Source organism: Pholcus phalangioides, unplaced genomic scaffold (genome assembly GCF_987345545.1).
Source record: "Pholcus phalangioides strain wild (caught in Gottingen) unplaced genomic scaffold, Ppha-v1.0 ptg000011l_1, whole genome shotgun sequence".
Lineage (NCBI taxonomy): Eukaryota > Metazoa > Arthropoda > Arachnida > Araneae > Pholcidae > Pholcus > Pholcus phalangioides.
The window spans coordinates 16,001,150-16,025,876 of record NW_028301604.1 but is presented as its reverse complement, the minus strand read 5'-3'; the positions used below and the strand labels follow the sequence as shown (position 1 = coordinate 16,025,876).

Sequence of the window (24,727 nt, the reverse complement as noted above, 5' to 3'; positions counted from 1 at the left end):
AATACAGTAAAACCCCGCTAATCAGACCAAATGGAACAGGTTCCTGTTGTTCCAATTAGTGAAAAATTCGACGTAGCCGGTGTCATTTTCCAAACATGATTTTTTTAACCCTTTATAGAATAAGAAGAAGATAGTAGAATAAGAAGAAAATTATAATAAATTAAAATAAAAGCATAAATGTAATGATAATAACAGTTATCATGTAAATTATATGGTAGGTCATTTTAGTTCTAATTAAGGACGAAAAAAAACAAAAGCAATGTTTTTGAAACAGTTAGTTCAAAACAAATTATCTAACCTGGTACTTTAAAGTACCGTCAGGATATAAAGGGTTAAAACATTTAATGACAAGGGGTTTCGGTGCGTGTTAGACTAAAGTTGCAGAACTCATGATTCTGTTTAACCAGGGCCGTCTTAACGAGTTGGGGGCCGCAATGTCCAAAGATATTTGTTGCACCTTTTTAATTTCTGTAAAATATCACTTTCAGTTATTAAACGCTGTCAAATTGCGAATAACAAAATGAAATGTCCGTACCACTCATTAAGATGTTAGTACGTTTAACAACTATCGAAAGCCGATAGAGCAAGGTTCTATATCGTTCTTTTTCATAAATGCACTAGATCAACGTTTCTTAACCTTTTGAAGATAAGGATCACTGAAATTTCTGTAACAATTCGACGGACCACTAATTTACAGAATATGGGATTAATTTATAAAAGAACCTATGTTAATATATCATTAACATTGGCTGCATACAATTGAATAGTTTTCCTTTAATCAGAATTAAATTTCCAGTCTACCTGTGAACCAGCTGTCCTACCTTCACGGACCACTGGTTCAAAAACGCTGCACTAGATGTACTAAATAGAGGAAATGAAAACACAAAGGGTCCGGGGCAGTCTTAACGCAAGGGCAAAACGGACATTTCTCGTGGTCCCTTGGCTCATCAGGGACGTCATGCTAACATTTAATTACAATCAAAATCAATTACAACAAGTTTGCGGGGCCCCAAACGCCCATGATGTCTAAGATTGCCCTGCGCAAAAAGGGCGAATTCTTTCTCCCATTCTTTTCCATACACCTTTTTTGAGCTGTTCGGATTAGTGGGGTTCTAGTATATTTTTTGATACCTTTTACAGTTAAAAAAGAAATTCAACTGATGAATGTAAAGATGAGAGAACGACTGAAAAGTATTCACATCCGGAAGTATTCACATGATGAAATTTCTAAAGCTATTATTATGTTTTCTTCAAAACTGGTTCCATCACAGCTCTTCTATAATGCAGATTCATGCTTTATATTTCTTTCCTTCCCACTTCAGGGCAATCAAACAGAGAGTAAACGAGGCGAATGCCATTGATTGTATGTGTGAGAAAGCTCTTCTTTATAAAGACAGAAATTTCTTCTGAGAGAGAGTTTATATGTCTTAGGTCATGAAGTACAATAAAACCTGAAAAGGTTTACTTAAAAACAGGAAATCATTTGTAGTTGTGATGAAAAGGAATTTAATGAGAACGGAACTAATGAAAATGAAAATTTCCGAATGATCTTTGTTGCGTAGTATTTATTTTTAAACGTTAGAGATGATGCTCCATTGTTGCATGAAAACAATGAAGATTCACTTTCATTTTAACACGTTCATCTTTCCATGAAAAATTTTCAATTTACACCTATTGAAGAATTATTTTTAATGGATCCACGTAGTAGTTACGGTTCAATGTATAGACATCCGCATGTATCTATCGTCTTAAGAAAATCTCGGTCGTTGCTTACAAAATTCATAGCTTAACCTGACTCTTAAGGAAAAACGGGCATTATTTCATCTCATGCATGAAATGGGAGCTGCTTCATCGAATATTATCTTATCAATTCCATATTATCAAAAGATAATTTTTTTTTCTATTAAGATATACCATAAGGAAATATTCTACAAGTAGCTGAGACGGCCAGTCTGATATCTAATAATCTATTGTTTTTCTTGCCCAGGAAAGAAAGATTTTCCGTTCAGTGTTCTATCCTATATCTGTTGATCAAGGTATGCATAACTATTTGGCTATTTTATAATACGGTCGAACCTCGCTATAGTGAACCCGGGATATAGTGAACTTGCGGTTATAGTGAACTTTTTCAGTGGTCCCAACTGAACACCTATTTAACTAATGTTATTTTAAACGCTTATAGTGAACTGAGAAAATGGAAGTTCGCTTGTAGTGAACTGAAATGTCCCCTCCGCAGATTTTTTCCCCCAGTTTTTCAAAGGTAAGTTTACACTTATAAGGACCCTGAACGACAGCACTCCTTGACTTCCGTGTCAAATCACATTTTTTCATCCTCCCCGCCGTTTCTAGGAATCAACCACTGATTCACTACAAGACTCCACTCTTTTCAAACCACCTTTTGAAAAATCGGAAAAATAATGGAACAGACCTAGAGGTAAGATCTTAAGTGCATCAAGCTTATTTTTCTGCCTCCCAATACAACTTCTGTGCTGCAACCGATGGATGGATCAGAGCGCAGCCTCAAATCTCCCTACAGGAAGCAGTTTGTTATGCTTATTTTGGAAAGGTATGATGAACAGCGAACATGACATCTTTCTTTTGGAAGCAATCGTTTTTCTTGAGAAGTCTTGGAAACAAGTAACAAACAGATGCAACAATTCGCAACTACTTTCGACACACGGGTCTTTCCAAGAATGTATTGTAGCAAGGAAGAGACAGTATTGCGGACAACGAAGATGAAAACCTATCGATCGGCTGGAAAAGCATTGTGTAAATCTTTTTCCAAAGATAAAAATGAACACTTCGAATCTTGTGATAAGGGGGGAACTTTAGATATTCCTACCGATGATGACATCGTATCCCGAAGTAATGCAAAGAACGGAGATTCTCTACCCTCCGAAGAAGAAAGTGAAATGTCAGTACCTTCAGTCTTTGAAGATCTCTGACGTGAAAGGACTGCAAACATTCTGAATACTTTTTTTCTACGGAAAATGTGGACAAAAACTTTGAACTTTTTCCTAATCGTCGATAAGAAAATTGATGAAATTTACTTAAAATTGAAATGTATTCAATTAAAAATAACAATTTTTTTTCCATAGGATGTAAAGATAAAAGTAAGTAATACTACTTCAAAATTCTTCCTTTCTAATATTTGATTAATTGTCTATTTAAGAAATTAATAATTTATTAGTAAATTGTGTGTTATCGCAGTGGATGCTTCCAACAAAACCACCATCAAATGCTAAGAAATATCAATGTTTCAACAAATTTTGATATAGTGAACCTTGGATTATAGTGAACTTTTTATTGGGCCCGCAGACGGTTCACTATAACGGGGTTCGACTGCATTTTGTTGACGCATTCGAGCAGAAAACTTAATGGCTTGAAGAGTTGGAAGAAGATATATACACCCTGAAGCTTCTAGTTATTCTGAAAACGTATTGTTATACTTAGCTGAGAGTTAAAGAAGATTATATGTAGGTTGATCAAAGTCTGACGGAAACTTGTCTTCTTTTAGTCCAAAGAAAAGAAAAGTCTCTCACGCGAATTAAGAAGCATTCGATCTACTTAATTATGCGCTTAAGACATAATTATTTAGGACAAGATTTTCGTCAAAATGGTGATATAGTTTTCGAGATGACAAAGGTTTAATTTATTTAGAAAGTTTTCTTAGCTTAGAGAGTCACTGTTCCAATATTATTTCTCAGTGAAATACCTATTTTTAAAAATGATATCAATAGAATTTTTATTTTCTTAAATTCGGGTAATTGATTTGCGTCTAGTTTCAAGCACTTCGCAATTGTATATATATACTATATTGTATGTACGTTAAGGTGGCCCTTATTTTTAAAATTTTTTAAAAGTTTATCTCCCACTTTTCTTATCGTGTTTCAATAAAAAAAACGGTCTTTGCAAAATTTTAGCTCAATCGGTCAACTGCTAGGTGACCCTCAAACGCCTTGAAGTTGGAACACAGTTAGCAACGTTAATTCCCTATACGCAATTATTAATTCCGTTCCAAAGCGGTATACTCTTCCCTATCCTGACTATTTTTCTTCTCAGAGAAATTCACGAGGACACATCCAGGAAACCCCAGTAATTGTTTAAAAACATTCTGAATCCAATTTCCCAAAAAAAATTGTCTCCGGGCAAAGATCAAATCGTTGTGAAACAAATCGTTGCCGGAGACTGTAAAAAATACACAAGTGCTACTAAATCCTCTTTTAGGAAAGAAAATTTTCAATGTTCATTTGTTCAGATTATGTTTTGATTCCATAAAAGTTATTGCTGTAAATAAAAATGTGTTTCTCTTACTAAAGTTTGTCGTTATTAAAAAAACCCTAATATTTCTCAATTTTTTCATGTTATTTCAGGTATTTTTCGAATTGGGACAAATGTTTCTTGAGACATTGGATTCGGAATGTTTTTTAACAATTTGCTGGGGTTGCCTGGATGTCTCCTCATAAATTTCTCCAAGAAGAAAAAGAAAAATGGTCGAGATAGAAAAGAGTATATACCGCTTTTGATGAACAGAATAAATCGTGTAGGGAATTAACGTTGCTTACTATGTGTTCCATCTTCAAGGCATTTGAGGGTCGGCTAGCAGTTGTCCGATTGAGCTAAGATTTTGCACAGAACGTTTTTTTTTTGTTGATTCGAACAGGATTATGGGTGGGAGCAGCAAAATTTTAACGTTCGAAAAACTACCTATAGCTATGGACCACCCTAATGTACGTCATGTATACTCTCCTAGCTGTACATATACCACTAAATAAATTGAGTCGTTTTTCTTAATATTTCATCATCGTTATCGAATAAATAAAATTTCAGTTTTTTTTCTTTACATTTTCACTGAAAACTCCATTACTTTTCATATTTAAGGTGACTTTCTTACTTTCAAACCAAACAGTACAACTCCGGTCTATCGCTATGGGCAACTTACTACTGATTGAGTTGTGCCATCTATATTACAAATTCCCAATGAAATTTAATTAAAAAATTTATGTAAAATTTAATTGTATGTATTTATTTTATGTATTATTATGCATTGTTTTATGTATTATTATGCATTGTTTTATGTATTATTATGCATTGTTTTATGTATTATTATGCATTGTTTTATGTATTATTATGCATTGTTTTATGTATTATTATGCATTGTTTTATGTATTATTATGCATTGTTTTATGTATTATTATGCATTGTTTTATGTATTATTCTGTATTATTTATGTTTATTCTATGTATTTATTTATGCAAAATATTTAAGGTGACTGACTACCTTCAAGACACTGTGAAAAAACTCTGTTTCTATAAAATATTTTTGGTTTTAATCATAGTACGATATAAAATAAAGGAATTCAATAAAATTTCTGAAATATTGTAATAAATTTTTGAGATATACATTATGTTCTCGAATTAGCTTATTTTCAGTACTTACACCAGACATTGTTTACTGAAAGTTACCGCATATATTCAAATAATTTTGATACTATACGTTGCTTCGACAGTTGTCTGTACAATGAATTAATGGTTTTATGGCACATGAGATATTCCGTAAAATACGTAAACTTTCTTATAACAGTACGTAAATTTGGACAACGAAAAAAATTAATATTTTATTTTCAAAAAACTGAAATGTCACACATATTGAACACACAGCCAAGTTCTTAGTTCATTGCATAGCTAGCATTATCGCAAAATAATAAAAAAAGCTTTATGGAAACATCTTGTATACTTTTTCTCATGAAGTTTTACATGAAATAGAGTAACGAAAAACACGAAGTTTCAAACAAGTCGTTTGAAAACTGTTTGTAGCATTTGAAACCATTGCTCCAGACGAATTAACGCCGCTATAATTCCATTTGTATTTCTAGCATAAATAAAACAGTTCTGAATTTCTCTGAATGAAACTCTTTCAAATAAATAAATAAAAAAAATTCGACAATTTGAGAAAAATATGTCATTTGAAGGTAGTCTCTCTCAATCGCGTTAAAAAGAATTTTCCCCAGTATAGTGGAAAGTGGCTATGTGAAGAAACAACGAATATATAAATATTGTTAAATCATTCTGAAAATTTGATATCTAGTCAACAAACTTATTTTCAGTTTCGTTTCGTTCAACGACATTTTAAATACAGATTAGAAGAGCGTAATTTCGTATACTTAATGCTAATAGAAAGGCCACAGAACAGGCAAATTGCCCAACGAGGTGGCTGGAAAAAGATGCCCATAAAAAATATGGATGTAAAAAAACTAGAATACAGCAACCCAATATAAGAGCATGTATCCGGAAAAAAAAAACCCAATTAATTAATAATATATAATAGACTGCCCATAAAAACGATTATGGTTGTCTTATCTAAGTATGCTAGCTTCTCGATTCATCCCATTATAAACATCGCATTTCGTTTTACATGTGTCAATTGTGTTAGAATTCACGATCCCCCGGAGGTAAGCTATTCTATTTGCTCACAGCCCTATAAGAGAAACACTCCCTGCGACTCCACAACCTGGAGTTGTCTCTTATGCCCCCGTCCCACAAGAGTGGGCTAGGGGACCATTGGTAAGATAATTAAAGTTTTTGTCAGGATTCGCGGTCGTCTCGGGCTTTGGGGAAGCAATAATTTTTATGGCTTTCAATACAAAGGCAGCGGAACGAGCGTCTTCCTTTGTGAATAACCGAACAAGTAGGGATTGCTTCACGCCGGGGTTCACGCCGGCTGTGGTTTTTGCGGTTATGTTCAACAAAGACTTTTATTATCTTTAGACTTTTATTAACTTTAATTATCTTACCAATGGTCCCCTAGCCCACTCTTGTGGGACGGAGGCTTTACTAAACGATACTGCTGGTGTCCCCTTGTCGAAGCAGTGGATTGACGGTGTATTAATGACTCGTGGTCCATCCTATCCATTCCGACACCTGTGTTCTTCCAATGCAAACATAATCAAGAAATCAAGTCTTTCTTCATAGCTCAAGCAAGCATTGTGTGCCAACAAGAGCGCGCGCCTAGCTTTTCTTTACGCTCCCTCAACCAAGTCCATGTCCCTCTGTATGTATGGTCTCCAAAACCTTACGATATACTCCAGTCCAGGACGAACTAAGTCTCGGAAAAGCGGAAGAATGACGTTAGAAGAACGACAAGAGATCTTTTCAAGAATGATAGGTATATGATGGCATTTAGATAACGTTTTTAATTTTATTTAAACTACAACTCCTACATAGATAAGACGAAATGTTAATGTTCAACATTCCATTCTGGCGTAAACATCAATTTTCTTTCATAGTGACATTGTAAACAATCTGCAAGCTATTTTAAATGCATGCTAAGCGTTTTTCGCAGTTCTCTTCCGAGTACCATTGCTAAAACCAGTTTTTCGCTATTATGATACATTGATGACTTTTCTTTTCCTCTCTAAAATCCGTGATGTGAATTTCTATTAAAATAATTAGTTATATATATAAGAAATATTTTTTTTTCATATGTATATATATAACTATGATGTAAGTGTAGCTAATGACCTAAACTTGACCGAAAGGTACGAATATTTCACGATGTCATAAAAAGAAAAACTCTTGTAATGTGATTGTTATATAATTTTATATGCTAGCAATTTTTGTTGAATTTTTAAAAGAAAAAGGACTCGTGAAGATGAGCAACATTCACATATATGGAAAATGCCATACACAGGGACGATCATTAAAAGGAACGAATGGAAACAGGAAAAGAACCGAAAATTATATATCACATTTCCTAATTATATTCCGTAACCCTCTATGGTTCACCCCTATTAAATCGTATTTTTTTCATTGTTTTTACAGAAACGGATGTAAATTGGTGGTGTTAGCATATTTTTAATACAAACAATACATCGACACAACAGTTTAATTAATTAGAGTGAATGTTTTTATTAGTTACAATGAATAAGCAAAATATAGTTTCCCTCTATTTTTACTGTTATTTATAAACTAATAAAATCTTGCTTAGCAAAGTTGAATAGTTGTTCACCTTAAATTTTGCTCTCAATTTCTCAATTTGGTGCGGTTTCATAAATTTCCGGACACGTAAAATTTCAGCAGCTCTCGAAAAATTACACTGATAAGGAATCAACTCTGTCTAGATGAAAAAGTATTGCACTTATATAACCTTATTTTTTGCTGTATTTGCCATGCATATTCAAATATACACTGGACCAGAGAGGGTAAATTACATTGATTGTAAATAACCACCCAAAAATATCATTCTGTTTTTGTGTTCCTAAAGTAATTCTACCAGTCAATCAATTTTCATTGAAATCATAAAGTCGTCCATTAAGGTGCTGAAAAAAAGTTTAAGGACAACCGAAAAATCGTTATACTCGTAACTCGAAAACTCGTAGATGTAAATATATGAAAATTTTAGAGCAATAATCACAAGTGAAATAAAATATTTTCCATTGAAAATAATTTTGATGAGTGCTGCTGCATTTTTTCAGAAAACAAAATTGTTTAAATAGTAAAAGTCAAAACCCCTGGAAAAAAAATATAAGGATACACACGTTTTTTTTCTGAATTCGGGGAAAGAAATTTGCATTTTTCTCATGTTGGCCTAACAGTTGAGACTGTTTCGATCAGACATGGCAGAGAAATCAATTTATTCTTCTGAAAGTGTGAAGATGCCGGAAGCAACATATAGTATATATTGGATATTGAAGGGGCGAAAAGCTTGCTCTCAAAAAACTGCGATGTCTAGTCATGAAATTTCGAGAAGGATTCAAAGATTGGAGACTGTTGGTTAAAGTTTCATAAATGGGCCTGAGAATTATAAACTGAAAGCTTGTACAAGAAGGCTTCTTTCTCTCATCATTCGTCAAAAAAAAAGAGACTATTTTATCCACAGTTTTTACGTGAAAAACATTTCTCTGTGTAATTCAGAAGAAATAAAACTTGCCTTACACACGTCGAACTGTGCCTAGTGTGACAAAAAAATGTCAAATGTCTGGTACGGCAAAATCGAAGTATAACCTTCCTCTTATAAAACAGCACTGAGAAAAGAGATATGAATGTATGAATTGGCCAAACAGCATGTAACTTCCGGTGCCAAGTGGGATGAGGATGTTTTCTCTGATGAGAAGAAGTTAAATTTGGATGAACCTGATGGTTTTAAATATTACTGGCATGACCTACGCCGTGACAAAAAGCCATATTTTCGAAACGCCAATTCGAATGGGGATCAGTGATGGTTTGAGGAAGTTTTGCATCACAAGGGAACGCCAATTGCGTTCATAAGCTGCAAAATGAACTCAGAGTCGTATCAAGAAATTCTGGCAGAAAATCTATTACCTGAGGAACCTGTTATAACTTCCGGACAGTATTTGTTTCAACAGGACCAGGACAACGCTTTTGTACATGTTTCAAAGTCTGCAATGTCTTGGTTTGAGGTCAAGTAGATGTAATTCGTTAACTGTCCAGCTAGAAGATCGATCGATGACATCCAGAATGATAAAGATTATAGAGAAAAAAGATGATTTTCTCTCCTCTTGGTTATTAAAATGATTTTGTGCATAAAACTTTTTCCCAGTGTCCTTATACTTTTTTCCAAGTTTTGACCTTTACTACAAATCCAAAAATTCTTTTCTCAGACAGTGGCACTCATAATTTTTTTTTCACTGGAAAACGTTTAGTTCTACTTGTAATTATCACTCTAAAATTTTCATGTATTTACATCAACAAGTTTTCGAGGTATGGTAAATTTTCGGTTGTCTTAAACTTTTTCCTAGCACTTTAGTTTCGATTTCACCTGATATTATACGTAGGTGGATCAAATATGAACCGGAATTTCATCCCAAAGAGTAGGGTGGCGATAAGTGGACCTCTAACAGTTATTGGAAAGTGGTTTAGATGTTTGCAGTCTTACATCTTCTTACTCAAAAAATCATCAACGAATAAGGCAAATACCAGGAAATACTAAAAAATTCCTAAACATTCTTCTTGCCTATAGCAACTCATATCTTTATTTAATAGCACCATGGACTGCACCATGTGCAGTGCTGTCTTACCGCATGGGCCCACGAGGGCACGGCACGGGGGCTTCAGGAGAAGAAGGGCCTCAGAAAAATGAGTAGTTGAATTTTTTGAGAATTTGCTTGGCAGGGCCTCAGAAAAATCACTTGGCCCGGGGGCCCCTTGATGTTCTTAAGACGGCCCTGGCTAGGTGGGTTCCTCGAGTCATTCGCCTCGAAGACAATGAAAGGCCACACACTGCTACACAAACGACTGAAAAGCTGAAGGTAGTTCGCTGGCAACTCTGGAACATCCTCCCTACCGTTCGGATTTATTGTCTCATTTGTTTGAACCGCTTAAAGAAGCATTGGAAGGACAGCGATTCGAGGATGCTGCGGTAGTAGAGGAGCATTAGCTGGCTGCACATATATCCCTTTTTTTCTTCGAAGAAGGGACAGAAAAACTGCTAATTCATTAGGAAAAGGTGTTTCAAAATCTGGGGATTATACAAAAAAAGTAATGTTTTATTTTTGTGTGTGTATCTTTTTATTCATCTAAAAATTATTATAAAGTACGAGTATAATTCTGGTTTATATGTATTTGATTTTACCCTCGATATCTCATATACGTACTTAAACCGTTTAGAAACAGAGTGAAACATTTTTGTGCGGCTTCCTCCGGTTTTCTAGGTTCTATTTCAATTTACGATGACTAGGCATCATATGCACCAGAATCTGGGGGAGGTGAGGCCATTTGAGTAAGCTCCCACCGGAATTATTGAGTATGCAATGCAACGCACCCTTCCTCCTCCTTCGTACGCAATTAGGTTCCGTAGACGACTGGCAATTTCCAGCCCCCCCCCCCCTCTCATGTCGTCTTCATGTCGTCGCCGATGCTAAACATGCCTAGCTGTTCAGAATCTTATATAAATTGTTGGTCAAAGTCCATTCATCATCCATACGCATGAAATGGCCAAGCAAAAATGAGAATGGCGGAAAGAAAAAGAGCTCAAGAGAGTTTTATAAATGTTCTATAAAATAAGAAAAAAGTTATTAATTTTTTCCCAAATAAAGTTTGGGCCATTTTTTACGCTCTGTATCCAGATTTGCGTGTTTTTCTTTTGTGTTTGATTTCTCATCGAGATAAAATGAGAATACGAAAGATATCATAAATCGATCATAAAACCCGCAACAAGATGACAGTCCGTTCGTTTCCTCCAACTGAAAGTTGTCGTTGGTGCAGCTTCACGGTCATGGGCGATTACCTCTTCACGTGTCGACGCCCCTTGGCCGTTTAACCATGGAACTGGTCCCACCGAAAGGGCAGCAAAAGACGAGATCAGGCAGGAAACGTCAAGATCGAGATGGAATAAATATTATTTATGATCAGATTTTTTCTTGTCATAAATTCCGTATCTGATTGTCTCGACGCCTTAAAATATCTCGAATTATCGATCAGATGACCCGCCGAAATCCAAATCTGGATGTGAGGTCAAATAATTTTTTAGAATTTGAATTTTGATTATGCTATAGAAAAGAGGGATAAGAGAGTTAGCGTGAACAATCAACTATGTGAATTTTTCGCTAGGTTCTGAATTTTTGTGTGCATGCTGAATCATTTTATTCTGGGAAAAAATTCAACGAACCATACCTAATAGTAATAAATAGTGCATAAAAAATAACATAGAACATAATAAAAAGTAGTATATTGTAATGGAGTAATTTTTTTTCTTCTTCTATCATTTTTATCGCACCACGGTCATTTTCTGCACACGGGGTCTAATTAAACCTGGACCAACAATTTATTGCGAATTCCGAACGGTCATTTCGATTTTTTTATACTCACGAAGAGATTGGTACGCTAACCCCTCGGTGTGGGACTCCCTCCGCAATCGTTTTCTTTGATCATGTTGTAGCCGTTTCTGTTGTACCTCCGCGACATGAAAGTTTCTGACAAAGACGAATCGGGTATCGAAACTCGAGACACCTTCAAACATCCTTTGGTACGCAATAGAAGTACAAACACATAGGCCACAACAGGCAAATTTCTCAAAGAGGTGGCTGAAAAAAGATGCCCATAAAATGTGGATGTCAAATGTAGATGAAATATAGAAAACGGGTAAACCGTTTAACCCAATTTTCCTCCGTTTTTCGAATTCTCAGGGAATATTACACTTAGAAACGCGATTTTTTTTGTTGGCATCAGAAGAAACAGGACAACAACTTTCAAATGGGTGTCCGTATAAAAAGTTAGCATTTTTATTTTAATAATGAGCCCTTCGTCCAACAGCGAGGGAGCCAAAAGAACCGAAAAACCACAACTCTATGCCATAAACGCTGGTTATATTTTAATTCTGGTTTGGCTTTGTTCTGAAATGCATGTACAACCGCGAATTCCTTTAGCAAACTATCGCAGATAAACTTTTGAAAAGCACTACGAGTGAATATAGCTGACATATATATGAGAGATGATCTTTTTTGAAGCCTTGATCATTTGAAGACGTACTTCTGAAGAAAGCTTTCGCTTATAAATTCTAAAATAAAATGGAAAAAAAAGAATTAAATATTCATTTATATTATCCTATTCCAAATCACAAATCAGTCTTCGGAAGTTTTTGTATTTATAAGTGCGGGGGGTGACTAGCTATCAAAATTTCAGCAATTGTTGTAGGCAAGATTTTTGATAAAAACGACTACGTATTTCGAATTGGTTACTTTGAGCATCATACATTATTCAAATATTTTCTTCACTGTGATCGAAACACGTTGATTTACAAGGTTAGTTATGAGAGATTAACCACAAATTTAAAAACTTTACCCCGTTGAAAATCTAATACAAATATTTTATAAAAACAGCAATAAAAAATTCAGGAAGATATTCACCGAAGTTTTCTAGTGAAAGCATCACTATAGAAAAAGAAAAGAAAGACAAACAGAAGAGTGATTTACACGTTAGCGATGAATTTCAATTGCAAATGAAAGGGGAAACTTTTGTATCGTAAATAAAATAAAATCTATTGCAACGCAGCAACCCGTTGAAATCCTGCCTTTCACTCTTTTGTTGCTTTTGTGTATGATTTCTTTCTGCTCTTCGAATTCACTCAGAATTGAATCGCAACACTGAGAAAATACTGTGGGAAGTTATTGAAAGTGAAAAAAAACTTCTGGGAGTTCCAACATTGGAAGGCGCAACAGTGATCTCTCTGTTATGCCAAGTAAGAAAAAAGGCACTGACCTTCACTGAAAAACGAGACTAGTATTTCTTTTAATTTGGAACTAGAATAATACAGGATAATTGATACAATAAATTTGGATGAAATACAATAGGTAAGAACTCCTTCCCTCCCAAAAAAAAAAAAAAAAAAAAAAAAAAATCAACAAAAAATTACAACGAAACTCTCAAATATTTTAAGCAGTATGACTGACGATACAGTAACTATTAGTGTCATCTTTTCTTGAATTTGGCAACAGTGTCTGCTTTCGGCTGTAGATTCCACATATTGAATTCTCTATCAGAAAAGATTTTTTTGTGACTTCACGTCACAACCGAGATTTAGCTTCCATTAATCAATGCAGGTATCCGCTAGTGAAATAATAATGACTAAATATTAAAAATCTCAAATATTTCTAATGATGCCATACAGCAGGCAGTGGCTCTAAACCTGGGGCAATATGACCGGTCCCCTTGTGGTCCTGGGATATGGATAAGGAGACCACTAAAATGCGGCAAAGAAAATTATAGAATTATTAGACGTGGTTGATAAGAATTTTATCCCTTTCTTTTTTATCACGTCGCTCATACACACTATTGTTGTTTTGATTGTATCGAACGGACGACTTCAACGTCTCTTCCGCTATCTTACAAGATATTTGATATCATCAATGTCGTCTTTGTCTTTCAGTGAATGGTCGATGTTATCGTGAATTCACGGTCACTTGACACGTCTCTCTCGTGACTTTTGTTTTTGCTGTTTCTTACCTTCAAGTTCAATCGATTCCTCATCGAGAGAAATCCAATATTTTTGATTTCACGAGAAATTAACTTTAGTTTTTTTTTTCCTCTCAAATGATTGAGCCTGTTCAGCGTTACTTTGGTTTACTATACTTGAATATCCATCAATTTTTGAAATTGGAAGTAAAATGTTTGATGCATTAGAATTTCATTGTGAGTGATGTTCGAAATGTATGCGGAAGGGTGTTGCAAACATGAAAATGTTTATTTCTCGATCCGAAATTTTCGGAAAATCAGCTATTGGTAAGAATCTGATTAGAATGAGAAATTATAATCGTTAAAATTTTGGAAACAAATCAACTCATATTGATCAAATGAATTTCCGCCTTTTTTAAGCCAAACGCATATTATAATAAGGTATGCCATCCATGTGTGTTACGCAATCACAATGAACAAACTATTCTTTCCTAATGGATGCTGAGCAGTTGATGTTCAAAATTAGGGGTTTTTCGTCATTTTTCTTAAAAATATAAAAGGATCCCCCTAAAAAATCTGAGACTTTATTACCAATTTATAGGTATAGTCGATTGAGATTCTGGCCAACTGAAATCTGAGACATGCTAGAACAAGGAAAAATTGATTCAAGTTATATAATTAAAATTATTTTCACCGTCTATTACTACGGACAAAATTAGCTCAAAAATTTCAAAGCATATATTTTGCCCCTTTATAAAAACAGTATAGTGAAAACCCTGAACAAGAAACACCCGTGGGGCCATACTTTTCGTCCCTTAAACAGAGGTGTCTCGTATTCAGAGGTAAATAAGTTCCTATTCAAAAGGACACGGATCAGGCCATCCATCATTAAATGGAAGTGTTTCTTATTCGGTGTGTCCGTTAAACGGAGGTTTGACTGATTATCAATACACCTTTTCCCGTTTTTACCAAATATTTAAATATATTTTTTCGAAGAATTGGAGAAATTTTCAGGATACAGCGGCCTACAAAAGAAATCGATAAACAAATAACTAAGATACAGCGGTCCTAAAATACTAAGTTCGAATTAGAATACGATACGGCATAGCAGATTATTTTTACTGAGATGAATGTTGAAAAAATAATATAATGATTAAAGGCTCGGATTTTTTTTATAACCTAAAGATGAAACGTCTTGCTGATAAGTTAAAAAAACCTTAATTTCTAGTTTTTTAATCGATCAGCAATGACGTTTCATCTTTAGGTTATGAAAATCCGAGCTCTACTAATTATAATTTATGTACCAGTGTTTCTCAACCTATTTTCCGCGAAGCGCAAGTGATCTAAGAAGATGAAAAGATAATCCACAGGCAGGCATTGACGTACGCAAAGGGGGGGGGGGGTAGACCCCCCCTCAAGCTGAGATTATAGTGTTATTTTGCAAGAAAAAACGTTAACCCCCTCCCCGAGAAGAAAAAAAATTGAACCCCCCCCCCGAGAAAATTCTGCTTACGCCCTGCATAGGCGGCATTCAATCGTATGCCATAAATATTAGTACCACGAGGGTTCAAATAAAAGATTAAACCCTCTCCCTTCCATACCATAAAATAGTGGTCTGTCGAATTGTTCCAGAAGTTTCTCTGGTCCTTGGATTCAAAAACTTTGGTATACACATAGAGGTATACACGATATAAAAAAGGAACTTCAATTGTTCAAAAAACATGTAAAAACACAGCTTCAGTTTTCAAGTTCAATTAACGATTGAGCGAGCTGGATGTCTGCTTCGTCTGCATCAAGAAAGAAGCAAATCCGGGAGCTGTTTTTTCTTGACAGGAAATTTGAAGCCCAAAAATTTAAAGGTCTGAAAATAAGTCGGAGAGAATGAAGTATCATTTCAAGAAGAACTGAAAGCAGACACAAATGTAGTAGTAACAATAGACACACAACGACCGATGAACCAGATGTCACTGAAAATGAATTTGACCAGTGAAAACACAAATTTGCCATTGAAAAAAAGTTAACTCTTAATTTCCAGTTTTAAAATAAAATGCTGTATGACGTTTAATGCGAAATAATTTTTCCAAAAAGTTATTGATCATAATTTAGTAGAGAAAAAGAAATAGCTCAAAATTAAAAAATTCTCTCATTCTATAGAATATATAATATATCAAGTACTTTTTCACGCTAAAAAGAACCAAATCGTGTGAAAAGGAATAGATAATAACTGAAAAAAAAAATTTATGCAACTTCAAAATTAAAAATAAATTTTTTTTTTATTTATCAAAAATTGGTGAAAGTGAAGCTCTCTATCATTTTTTTACAGCAAATACTTCAATTGCTACAGTATGCAGAAAAAATAAAAAAATTGCAACTGAATATTGAATGCAAAATGTATTTCCTGAAGATATTCATTAAAATCACTTTTCAATATCATACTCTTGCCGTTTACCCGCGCTTTTATGAATTTTTTCACTTTGATTATTAAAGACAAAACATTATGTCAATGGAAACTTTTCAATGTCAATATGTTCATTTATGTTATTATTACGTGTAGTAGACGTCAAGTGGACACATCCAAGGTTGCATTTGTCTGAAGGTGGAATGGTTCGATATCTGATGTTGTGGAAAGAGGCGTGTTTTTTTTCTTTTCTTCAGGTGTGTGTAATGTGTTACGTTTTTCGCACGCGAAAATTTTGAGTAAGTAAAACAAGACTTTTTGCTATCCAATTACAGTCGGTAGTGATTGTTATATGGACAAAAGATATTGAAATATTCATTTCATTTACTTGTGATGAATACATAGTAGTAGCACCCTGCCACACAAATTTCTTAAATATCAAAGCAAAAAGTGTATGTGAATGGTAATTACATCCATGGTGCAGACTCAAATATATTTATGTTTACACATTAATAAACAATGAATACTTGTTTTTAAAGGCTGTCATGACTCAATGACCCAAGGAGTGACATGACTTTAAAAAATATTTCATTCAAATGATAAAAATTTCATGTCAATCAATTAATTGGATATTTTACAATGAAAGAAAGAAGTAATGAATTATAGTGGAAATGTATACGAAATAAAGTACTTTAAACGTGATTTTCTCAGATATCTACTTTGTATTATTGGTTTGTGTACATCAGTTTGTGAGCTAATTCGTAAAATTAAAAATAACTAGATCACCAAAAGTTCTGAAATTTTACAGAAATGTTTATCTCACACGTGTTAGTAAAATGAAAATCGAACTTATACATCTGACCATTCGTTATAATTTTATGAATTTTTAAAGTTTGAAAAACAATTTAAATTTCAAAAATTTGAATTCAACATTTCTTTAAAAATATTTCCAATTGGTCAGTTGCTGAAAGTTTCATTTTAGTAACACGTGTCGAATGAACATTTCTGAAAAATTTCTGAATTTTTGTTGCAGTAGTTATTTTTTAATCTTACGATGAGTTCAGAAACTGCTATTTGAGAAAATTGCGTTCAAAGTGTTTTATCTTGTATACATTTACACTATAATTTGTTACTCCGTCCTTTCATTTTGAAATAACCGATTTACACAAAAATTTTTTGCAGTCGAATGAAATACTTGTTAAAGTTACCTTTGAAAAATTGATTTCAGGCGGTCGTGACACCCCTTAAATGTAAAGAATCTTACTTTCGTTTAAGGTGTCTTCGCATCTCTTAAATCCAATAAGAGTACAAAGGACAAAAGCCGCATAAACCAAAAGCATCTTTGAAGGGAAACACTGAATTCGAAACCACATTTTACTTTTTCACGTGATGTTAAAGTGCCACATGATTTTTATCTGCTTCGATTGACACACGCCATATGTATACACACACTTTCTACGTATCCTTCGGAGATAAATTTCCTCTGTTTATCAGTAATTCTTTTTCAAGTCATTTTTACCACTGCTGTGGATGCACCACATATTTATCCGATTGCCGTGCCGTCAGACGGCATGATTTGGTCAAGTTCCAAGACCCATGTGAAACAGCCGGGAATGGCTGCAGAACCACCGTGTGTGTGTGTTCAAGCCAAGGGAAAAAAATGCACACACATATTCTCTGTTTAGCGGTCACAGAAGGAACGCCATTCTCTGAAGAACTGGTTTCCGTGCTGACACATCATCAGATTTTGCCCTAGAGCAAGAGGCAGAACGAAGTCAAGGTTGAATGCCCAAGACATCTTCTCTTTCTTTCTCATCACGATCAAAATTTCATTTCTTTTACTTGATGACTTGTTTCGTGCAATGAAAAAGTTTACATTTATTTATTTATTCATTGTTGTTCCTCAACATTTTTTTTTCGAACTTTCATTCTTACAACAAGGATGTCAAACAAATTACCCTGAGAATCGAGGGCTGTAACTCTCTATAACAGCGTTCCTCAACCTATGGTCCGCGGACCAGAGGTGGTCCGTGACGATGTCATATGGGGTCCGCAGGCAGACTTGATAATTCAATTCAAACTGAATGAAAAATTATTCAGTCGCCCTAGTAATTTATATCATCATAAGGGTTCAAATAAAAACTGAACATTCATAATTAGGTTCACCATACCTCATCAAAGAAAATGCTGAAAATTACGATCCTACCACTGATTGTAGCCAAAAGATGTAATTTATGACAAATTTGCTAATTACTGCAAAAATGGTTAAAGGATGGGGGAAATAAAGGGCTATTACAAATCGCAGTAAACAAAAATGCATTTGACGAAAAAACATTCAAATGAATATAGATGGCCATATTTCATTGAGGAAAAACAAGAGGAACTAGGATCTTAAATATCGTAAAATAAGAAGACGTCGCCAATGGTCATCAAAAACGTTGCCATAAGTCCGCAAAATCCTTAATTGTATTTAGAGACGCTGAAAATTGAAGAAAAAAGTTGAACCCGACAAATACCTGAGATGAATATTTGTATTTATAGCCATAGTTATCATAATAATTATGAAAGGGCCGTTTGTTCACGATTTTAGTAAAAATTACAAATTTAAATAAGTATCGTTGAAAAAAACTGGACAAATGTATAAAAAATTCGGAACAACTGAAAATACTGCAATGTCTCGTAATACGGGACACAAGTGGTCCATCGAACTGTTTCAGATATTTTACTGGTTCTTGGGTTTAGCAAGGTTGAGAAACGTTGCTCTATAACATACATGCTCCACCCATGATCCTCGGGCAAAATGTGGCCCTCGAAGTTATTTGATGTGGCCCGTGATCTCAAACATAATTTTATAAAAGTGAACCAAGTAGTATATTTATAGATCATTTAAGTTACCCGCGGCACAGATCCAGACCACTTAAGTATGAGTGGAGATAGAAGGCGAGAGTGGAAGGTGAGCCGACTGATTCAATGTATATGCTTTTATATAAATTGATATGATCATCATGCCCCCCTCCCATACTTTCAAGTCTATCTCCGCCTATGTGCACTTAAGGGATCCGTGCTACTTCCCAGATCACTTGAGTGACAGCGGTATAGTTCTAGATCATTCAAGGGCCCAGAGCACATTTCTATACAACAAAATCCGAACCAAATGCCATGAAACTGTTGAAAGCAGGCACATATCAATGGTTATGTATTAGGAGGTGCGACTAAGTAGGTTCGGTGGATCGTCCCGTATTTTACACTACATACCAATCTTATCCATATTGTCTGACTCTTCGGAGGGGTGATCACCCTTTCCCTCTCTGGACCCGCACCTAACTGAATCCTGTTTTTTTTTGTGAAATGGCCACCTTTTGTTTCTCAGGAAACGGTTCCATCGGTATAATGTATAGGACAGGCGTTCTTAACCAGGGACTCACGGACCTCTTGGGGATCACTAGCGAGATTTCAGTGGCTCCGATAGATGAGAAAACAATTAATTCATTGTTTTTAAATTGCTAAATATACTGAATATTATTTTGTAAATGAGTCCATGGCATTCATTCTATTGGGACGGTAGTCTGTAAACTTCGTGTTATTGGCAGAATGGGATCATTCAAGTATTACGTCGGCATCGGGGGGGGGGGGGGGGGTAAGGGGGGGGGGTTTCGGATTTGCTGACTTTTGATGACAAGGGGGAGGAGGGGGGTTGAAGATGACTTACGTCATCAACCACCCCCTTTTTGAAGATATGAAATATTCTAAGCTGCTGACGAAATTTTGCTGACGGAGGGAGGGGGTCAGTGTTTTGCTGACTTTTGCTGACAAGGTGGGAGAGGGCCAAAAATGGCTGAAAATCTGCTTACGTAATACTTTAATGGCCCCAATGGCTACGTGCATGGTCCCCACATCTTGAAGCAAGGCCCCCTAGGCTGGGATATTTTACGGGTCCCCCTTTATGATGAATTTAAAGCGTGAAAAACAAAAAAAAAATGATTAAAATCCTCCCGGGCCCCAGGGATGGAGCCTTGTCAGCCCATCCCTTGTGGGGGCCATGGCTACGTGGAACACAAAAGGTTAAGAACCCCTGGTATAGGAGAAAAATTCCGGACCGTTTACAAATATGCCTTCAACAGAATTAGCTGCTTTACAAAGGTTTTACTGTTTCCCCATGCGTGAGAGGTTATTTGGAACAAATAATTCTCACAATTAAAACTGAATATTTTCTTGTGTGTATGTTCGAATAGTTCCAGTTAATAAACTGGGTGATGGTAAATATTTTTAGGAAAAAAATCAAATAAATAATAAAATAACAACGATAAAGGGATAAAAAAAAAGACAAAAAATGCTAGCTAGGAAAGCTAGGACCAAATGGAAAACGAAATTTCCATTGCTTTGCTTGTTCAATTGCTGGAATCAAAAAGTGTTGACAAACGAATTAAAAGACTTATTTTTACGTTGTTTTCTACATTCTAATTCCAACTATTGGAAACAGTTTTGAGATTGAAATTTCGCTTTCCATCAAGATTCCACCTATGCCCACACGGAGATGCTCGAATACTTCATTTGGTTGTTTCTCGATACCTGAGGCACTATAGCGATACACATATTAGTAAGTTCAATATAATCAGAACTTCAAAAATGTTTTAGAACTGCGGATGCTAGGCTTGAATGATTCTAATCTTTGGGGTGCTCGCTCCCATGCCACAAAATATTGTGGATGCTCGCACACTCACAGCATTCTTGGTTCCGATGCCACTAAATACAGTAAAACCTCGCGATGAGTCGTCATTAACGTTGTCGAGAAATCATGACGGCTTAAGCGTATTGACGACTCAAGTGAAGCGCCGCCAGTTTCAATATGCAATACTGTTGAAATCGTATAAATAACATTTATTTATACGATACAATAAATCGTAATATAACATTTATTAAAATATGAATTTAAATTACAATATATTAACAAAATTTATAGATTACAAGAGAAAAAGAAACAAAATTTTTACTTTTTTTGAGCATTTAATATTTTCTTATTTTGGTAAAATACACAGGTACACTTATGATTTATACTAGTAATGTTAGATTCAAACTAATCAGAGCAACTGTTAACATAATCAGCGCTTTTCTCTTCAACACAACTATTGCAAACATTAATTTTACATGTACATGACATTTAATTTTAGTGCAATGAATTCTTCATCATGATACAAATAATGTAGATGATGTATATAAGGTAATTTCGAACACAGGGCCCAATTTTGACTGGAAGGGGTTATGGGTAGGCAAAGCAGACATTACAAAGGAATCCTCATTTTGCGAAAAATGTTTGGTTTTTCAACAAAGATATTTTGTTTAAATTTGAAGCCCCAAATTAGTGATCGCCCATGCATAAATCAAGTCTAGCTCGAACAGTGCCCTAACGTTTCAAAAACGTTTGTTTTTTTAATCAGCAAATCGACTTCCTAAGTGTAACTTTCGTTCCTTGAAATGTGCCGTTTTGACACATGAGTCTTTTATGGTCACATTTGAACATATGGCAATACTGTTATCAAGCTTTTTCTTTAAAGGGAGCCAATAGAAATCATCTGTTTCTCTCTCTCAAACTTTTCAATAGTGACGAGTTAACCGAAATTAGCAACAAGTAAACGAGGGTTTAATAACATTGCTATTTATGAAAGCTAGATGGGACCGAAGAAAAATGACGATTTAACCGGAGTGACAACTTATTAGAATGACGACTTACCGAGGTTTTATTGTATAATACTATAAGTCTATATAGCTTGAGCTTCTATAGCTTTAACCTCTACGATTTATAATAATGAGACATACGCGAGCCATAGCTGAGGTTGACTTACTTTCTTATATGAGCAAAACTTATTGATATAATGTGACGATACATAAAATCCATCGTCAAAGACTAAGGTGGTCAAACTGCCAGGACAGCAACTAAGGAAGCGGGGAGGGGGGAAACGAAATTCAACCACTCCAACATTACAAAGGGGTGCAAAAATACGTGATTGCGCCAGCTGACCAAATATCTACGAGTACAGTGAATCTCTACAGTGCAGCACGTATTTTTACATATTGTCGAAGCACCTGTATACGTAGCTTTACGTTAGCGAAAATCTCCTAATACGTATCCATAATACTTGGATAAACGAATTCTAGGTTTTTATACATAACATGATAAGAATTATAACTCTCTAATTCGACCCTTTTCAACCCTCTAATTCGAATCAGTCGTTCATTCGTTAAAATATTCATGTTACGATGCGTTTCTATATTTGAATTTTTTGATTTTTTTAAAATGAATTCAAGGATGTTTAAATTTTATGAAAAAAGAAAAAAAATATCCATTTGAAATTTACAGGAGCATTTATTCCTCTTTATGCAGACTTTTTACCTCCAGGTATACCCAAGAAAGGAGAGGGAAACTCAAATCACAGAGACTGTGAAATTGGGATCTCTAATTAGAGCATTTTATCAACTGGGTTTATCGAGTGTTCTAATTTTCTGAAAATAAACGTGCACTATTTTTCTTATTTCTTTGAATCTTTAAACGAGTGACATTGAAAAGTGTTGAGAAAGCTTGCGGCATTATATAGTTTTTTTTTAATTGTTACAAAACGTAGTCATGTAAATAAAAGAGTGTCACGAAACGACTGGTTCTTGGGGGAAGAAAAAAAAGAGACCCTCAAAATTTAATAGCATCTTGATAAGACGTTTAAAATTGGTTGCAAGCTGTCATGCACATCTTTCACGCTCCACAACTCTTTTTACCTAAGAAGATCCGTAATTTTCTTCGTAGCTTCTGGCAATAAAAAAAATCCGCGTAAACTTTAATCATAAGTGATCCTATATTCGAATGACTGCAGAGTAGTATCTCAACTTACGAGTTTAATTAGTGCCTAAAAGTTACTCGTATGAAGAAAAATTCGTATTAAAATACCTTTAACCCTTTATCTACTGACGGTACTTCACGGTACCAAGTTGGATAATTTATTATGTGCTAATTAATTGTGGTGAAAAAATTTACTTATTTTTGTCTTTAATTAGACCTAAAATGACCTACAAAATAATTTTCACAATAATTATTTATATATAATTATCATTATATTTATATTTTCATATTCATTTATAATCATTTTCTTCTTATTTTATTTTTCATAATATGGTAGATAAAGGATTAATTTATTCCACATCCACACAATATTGATACTCGTATAAATATAAATTTTTACACGGCACAGCACAGTTTATTCTAGGCAGAATTCTGCTTACGAGACAACTGCAGTATGCATGATATATATATAATTGATACAGTCCTTAACTCATTCAAAACGCTCACAATGGCATATGTTGGATGAACTGTTCCTCATACGATACGAACTCATTTATCGAACAATATATCTATGTCTTCCACATCCTACAGCAGGATTCATAGCCCGTGAGCTTTTTCTAGAGCCCCTACCCTAGGGACTGGGCTGTTTGGCGAGCCCCCAAGATAGGTTTTTCACGGGCTCATCTATAGTGAATTTATCACATGAAAAAGCAAAAAAATGATGGTAATTGTCCCGAGCTCCAGAGCTAGAGCCCTATAAGCCCCACCTTTGTGGGGTCATGAAGGGATCACTAGTTGAAGAATGTTTTTATTCGTAACTTGGGTTGGCATTTGTAAGTTGGAGAAAGTGGAAGGAATAAAAATTCAACGGATAATTTTGAAATTGACCTTTTAACGGCCAATGTTCCCAATTGGGAACATCGGTTTTATTAATCAGAAAAAAATATTATTTATTCATATCAAAGCACATTTTCTTCATTCGATTCATTCGTGAAACACCCTGTAAAATCTGATGATACACACATATGTAATAGATAGCTTAATCAAACCGAATTTCTGATTAAGATATAGAAATTTCAACTTGACACTTTGGGTAGACAATACTTGAGGTTTTTCTTGTTGATGATCTCGTTAAAATCTCGTTTCTAGAATATCACTTTCGATGTGTGCTTTCTATAAAAAAAAAAAAAAAAAAAAGCGCAAATGAAAGCCAATAAACCAATCATTAGGAAGGCATAAAGCAAAACGTGTGAACTCCGTCTCTTTTCCTCTTTCTCAATGATACTCCACTTGAAATACACAGTATCTCTTCAATACAAAGCTGATACATTACATCTGGAAAACAACCTGGTCGCTTTTCCAGCCAAGTGTGTCTTGATTTTCCTCGTCAAACTCTCAGACTATTTGATAAGTTTCATACTTCCGCATGACGATGTGAATCTCAAATGCTTTCAGATAAGAGAAAAAATCTTTTTGTTGTTTTTTGAACCAGTCAACGTGTGTAATGGATATTTTTTGTTGTCTCTAATTTTGAAATATGATATGATATAGCATAATATTTTTACGTATCCACCCAAGTGAGTCACCATCTCTACG

The 24,727-nt window shown here is 34.7% G+C and overlaps 1 protein-coding gene across 1 annotated transcript in view; it reads right to left on the bottom strand.

Annotated features, from left to right (window-relative positions):
* Positions 1–17,970, bottom strand: part of LOC149080125 (uncharacterized) — a 51,232-nt gene extending 33,262 nt beyond the window's left edge. Inside the window, exon 1 of the mRNA XM_089239139.1 lies at positions 17,570–17,970. Within this exon, the coding sequence (XP_089095265.1) occupies positions 17,570–17,678 (109 nt within the window). The 5' untranslated portion in view covers positions 17,679–17,970. The remainder of the gene's footprint in view (positions 1–17,569) is intronic.
* Between the last annotated feature and the right edge of the window lie 6,757 nt (positions 17,971–24,727).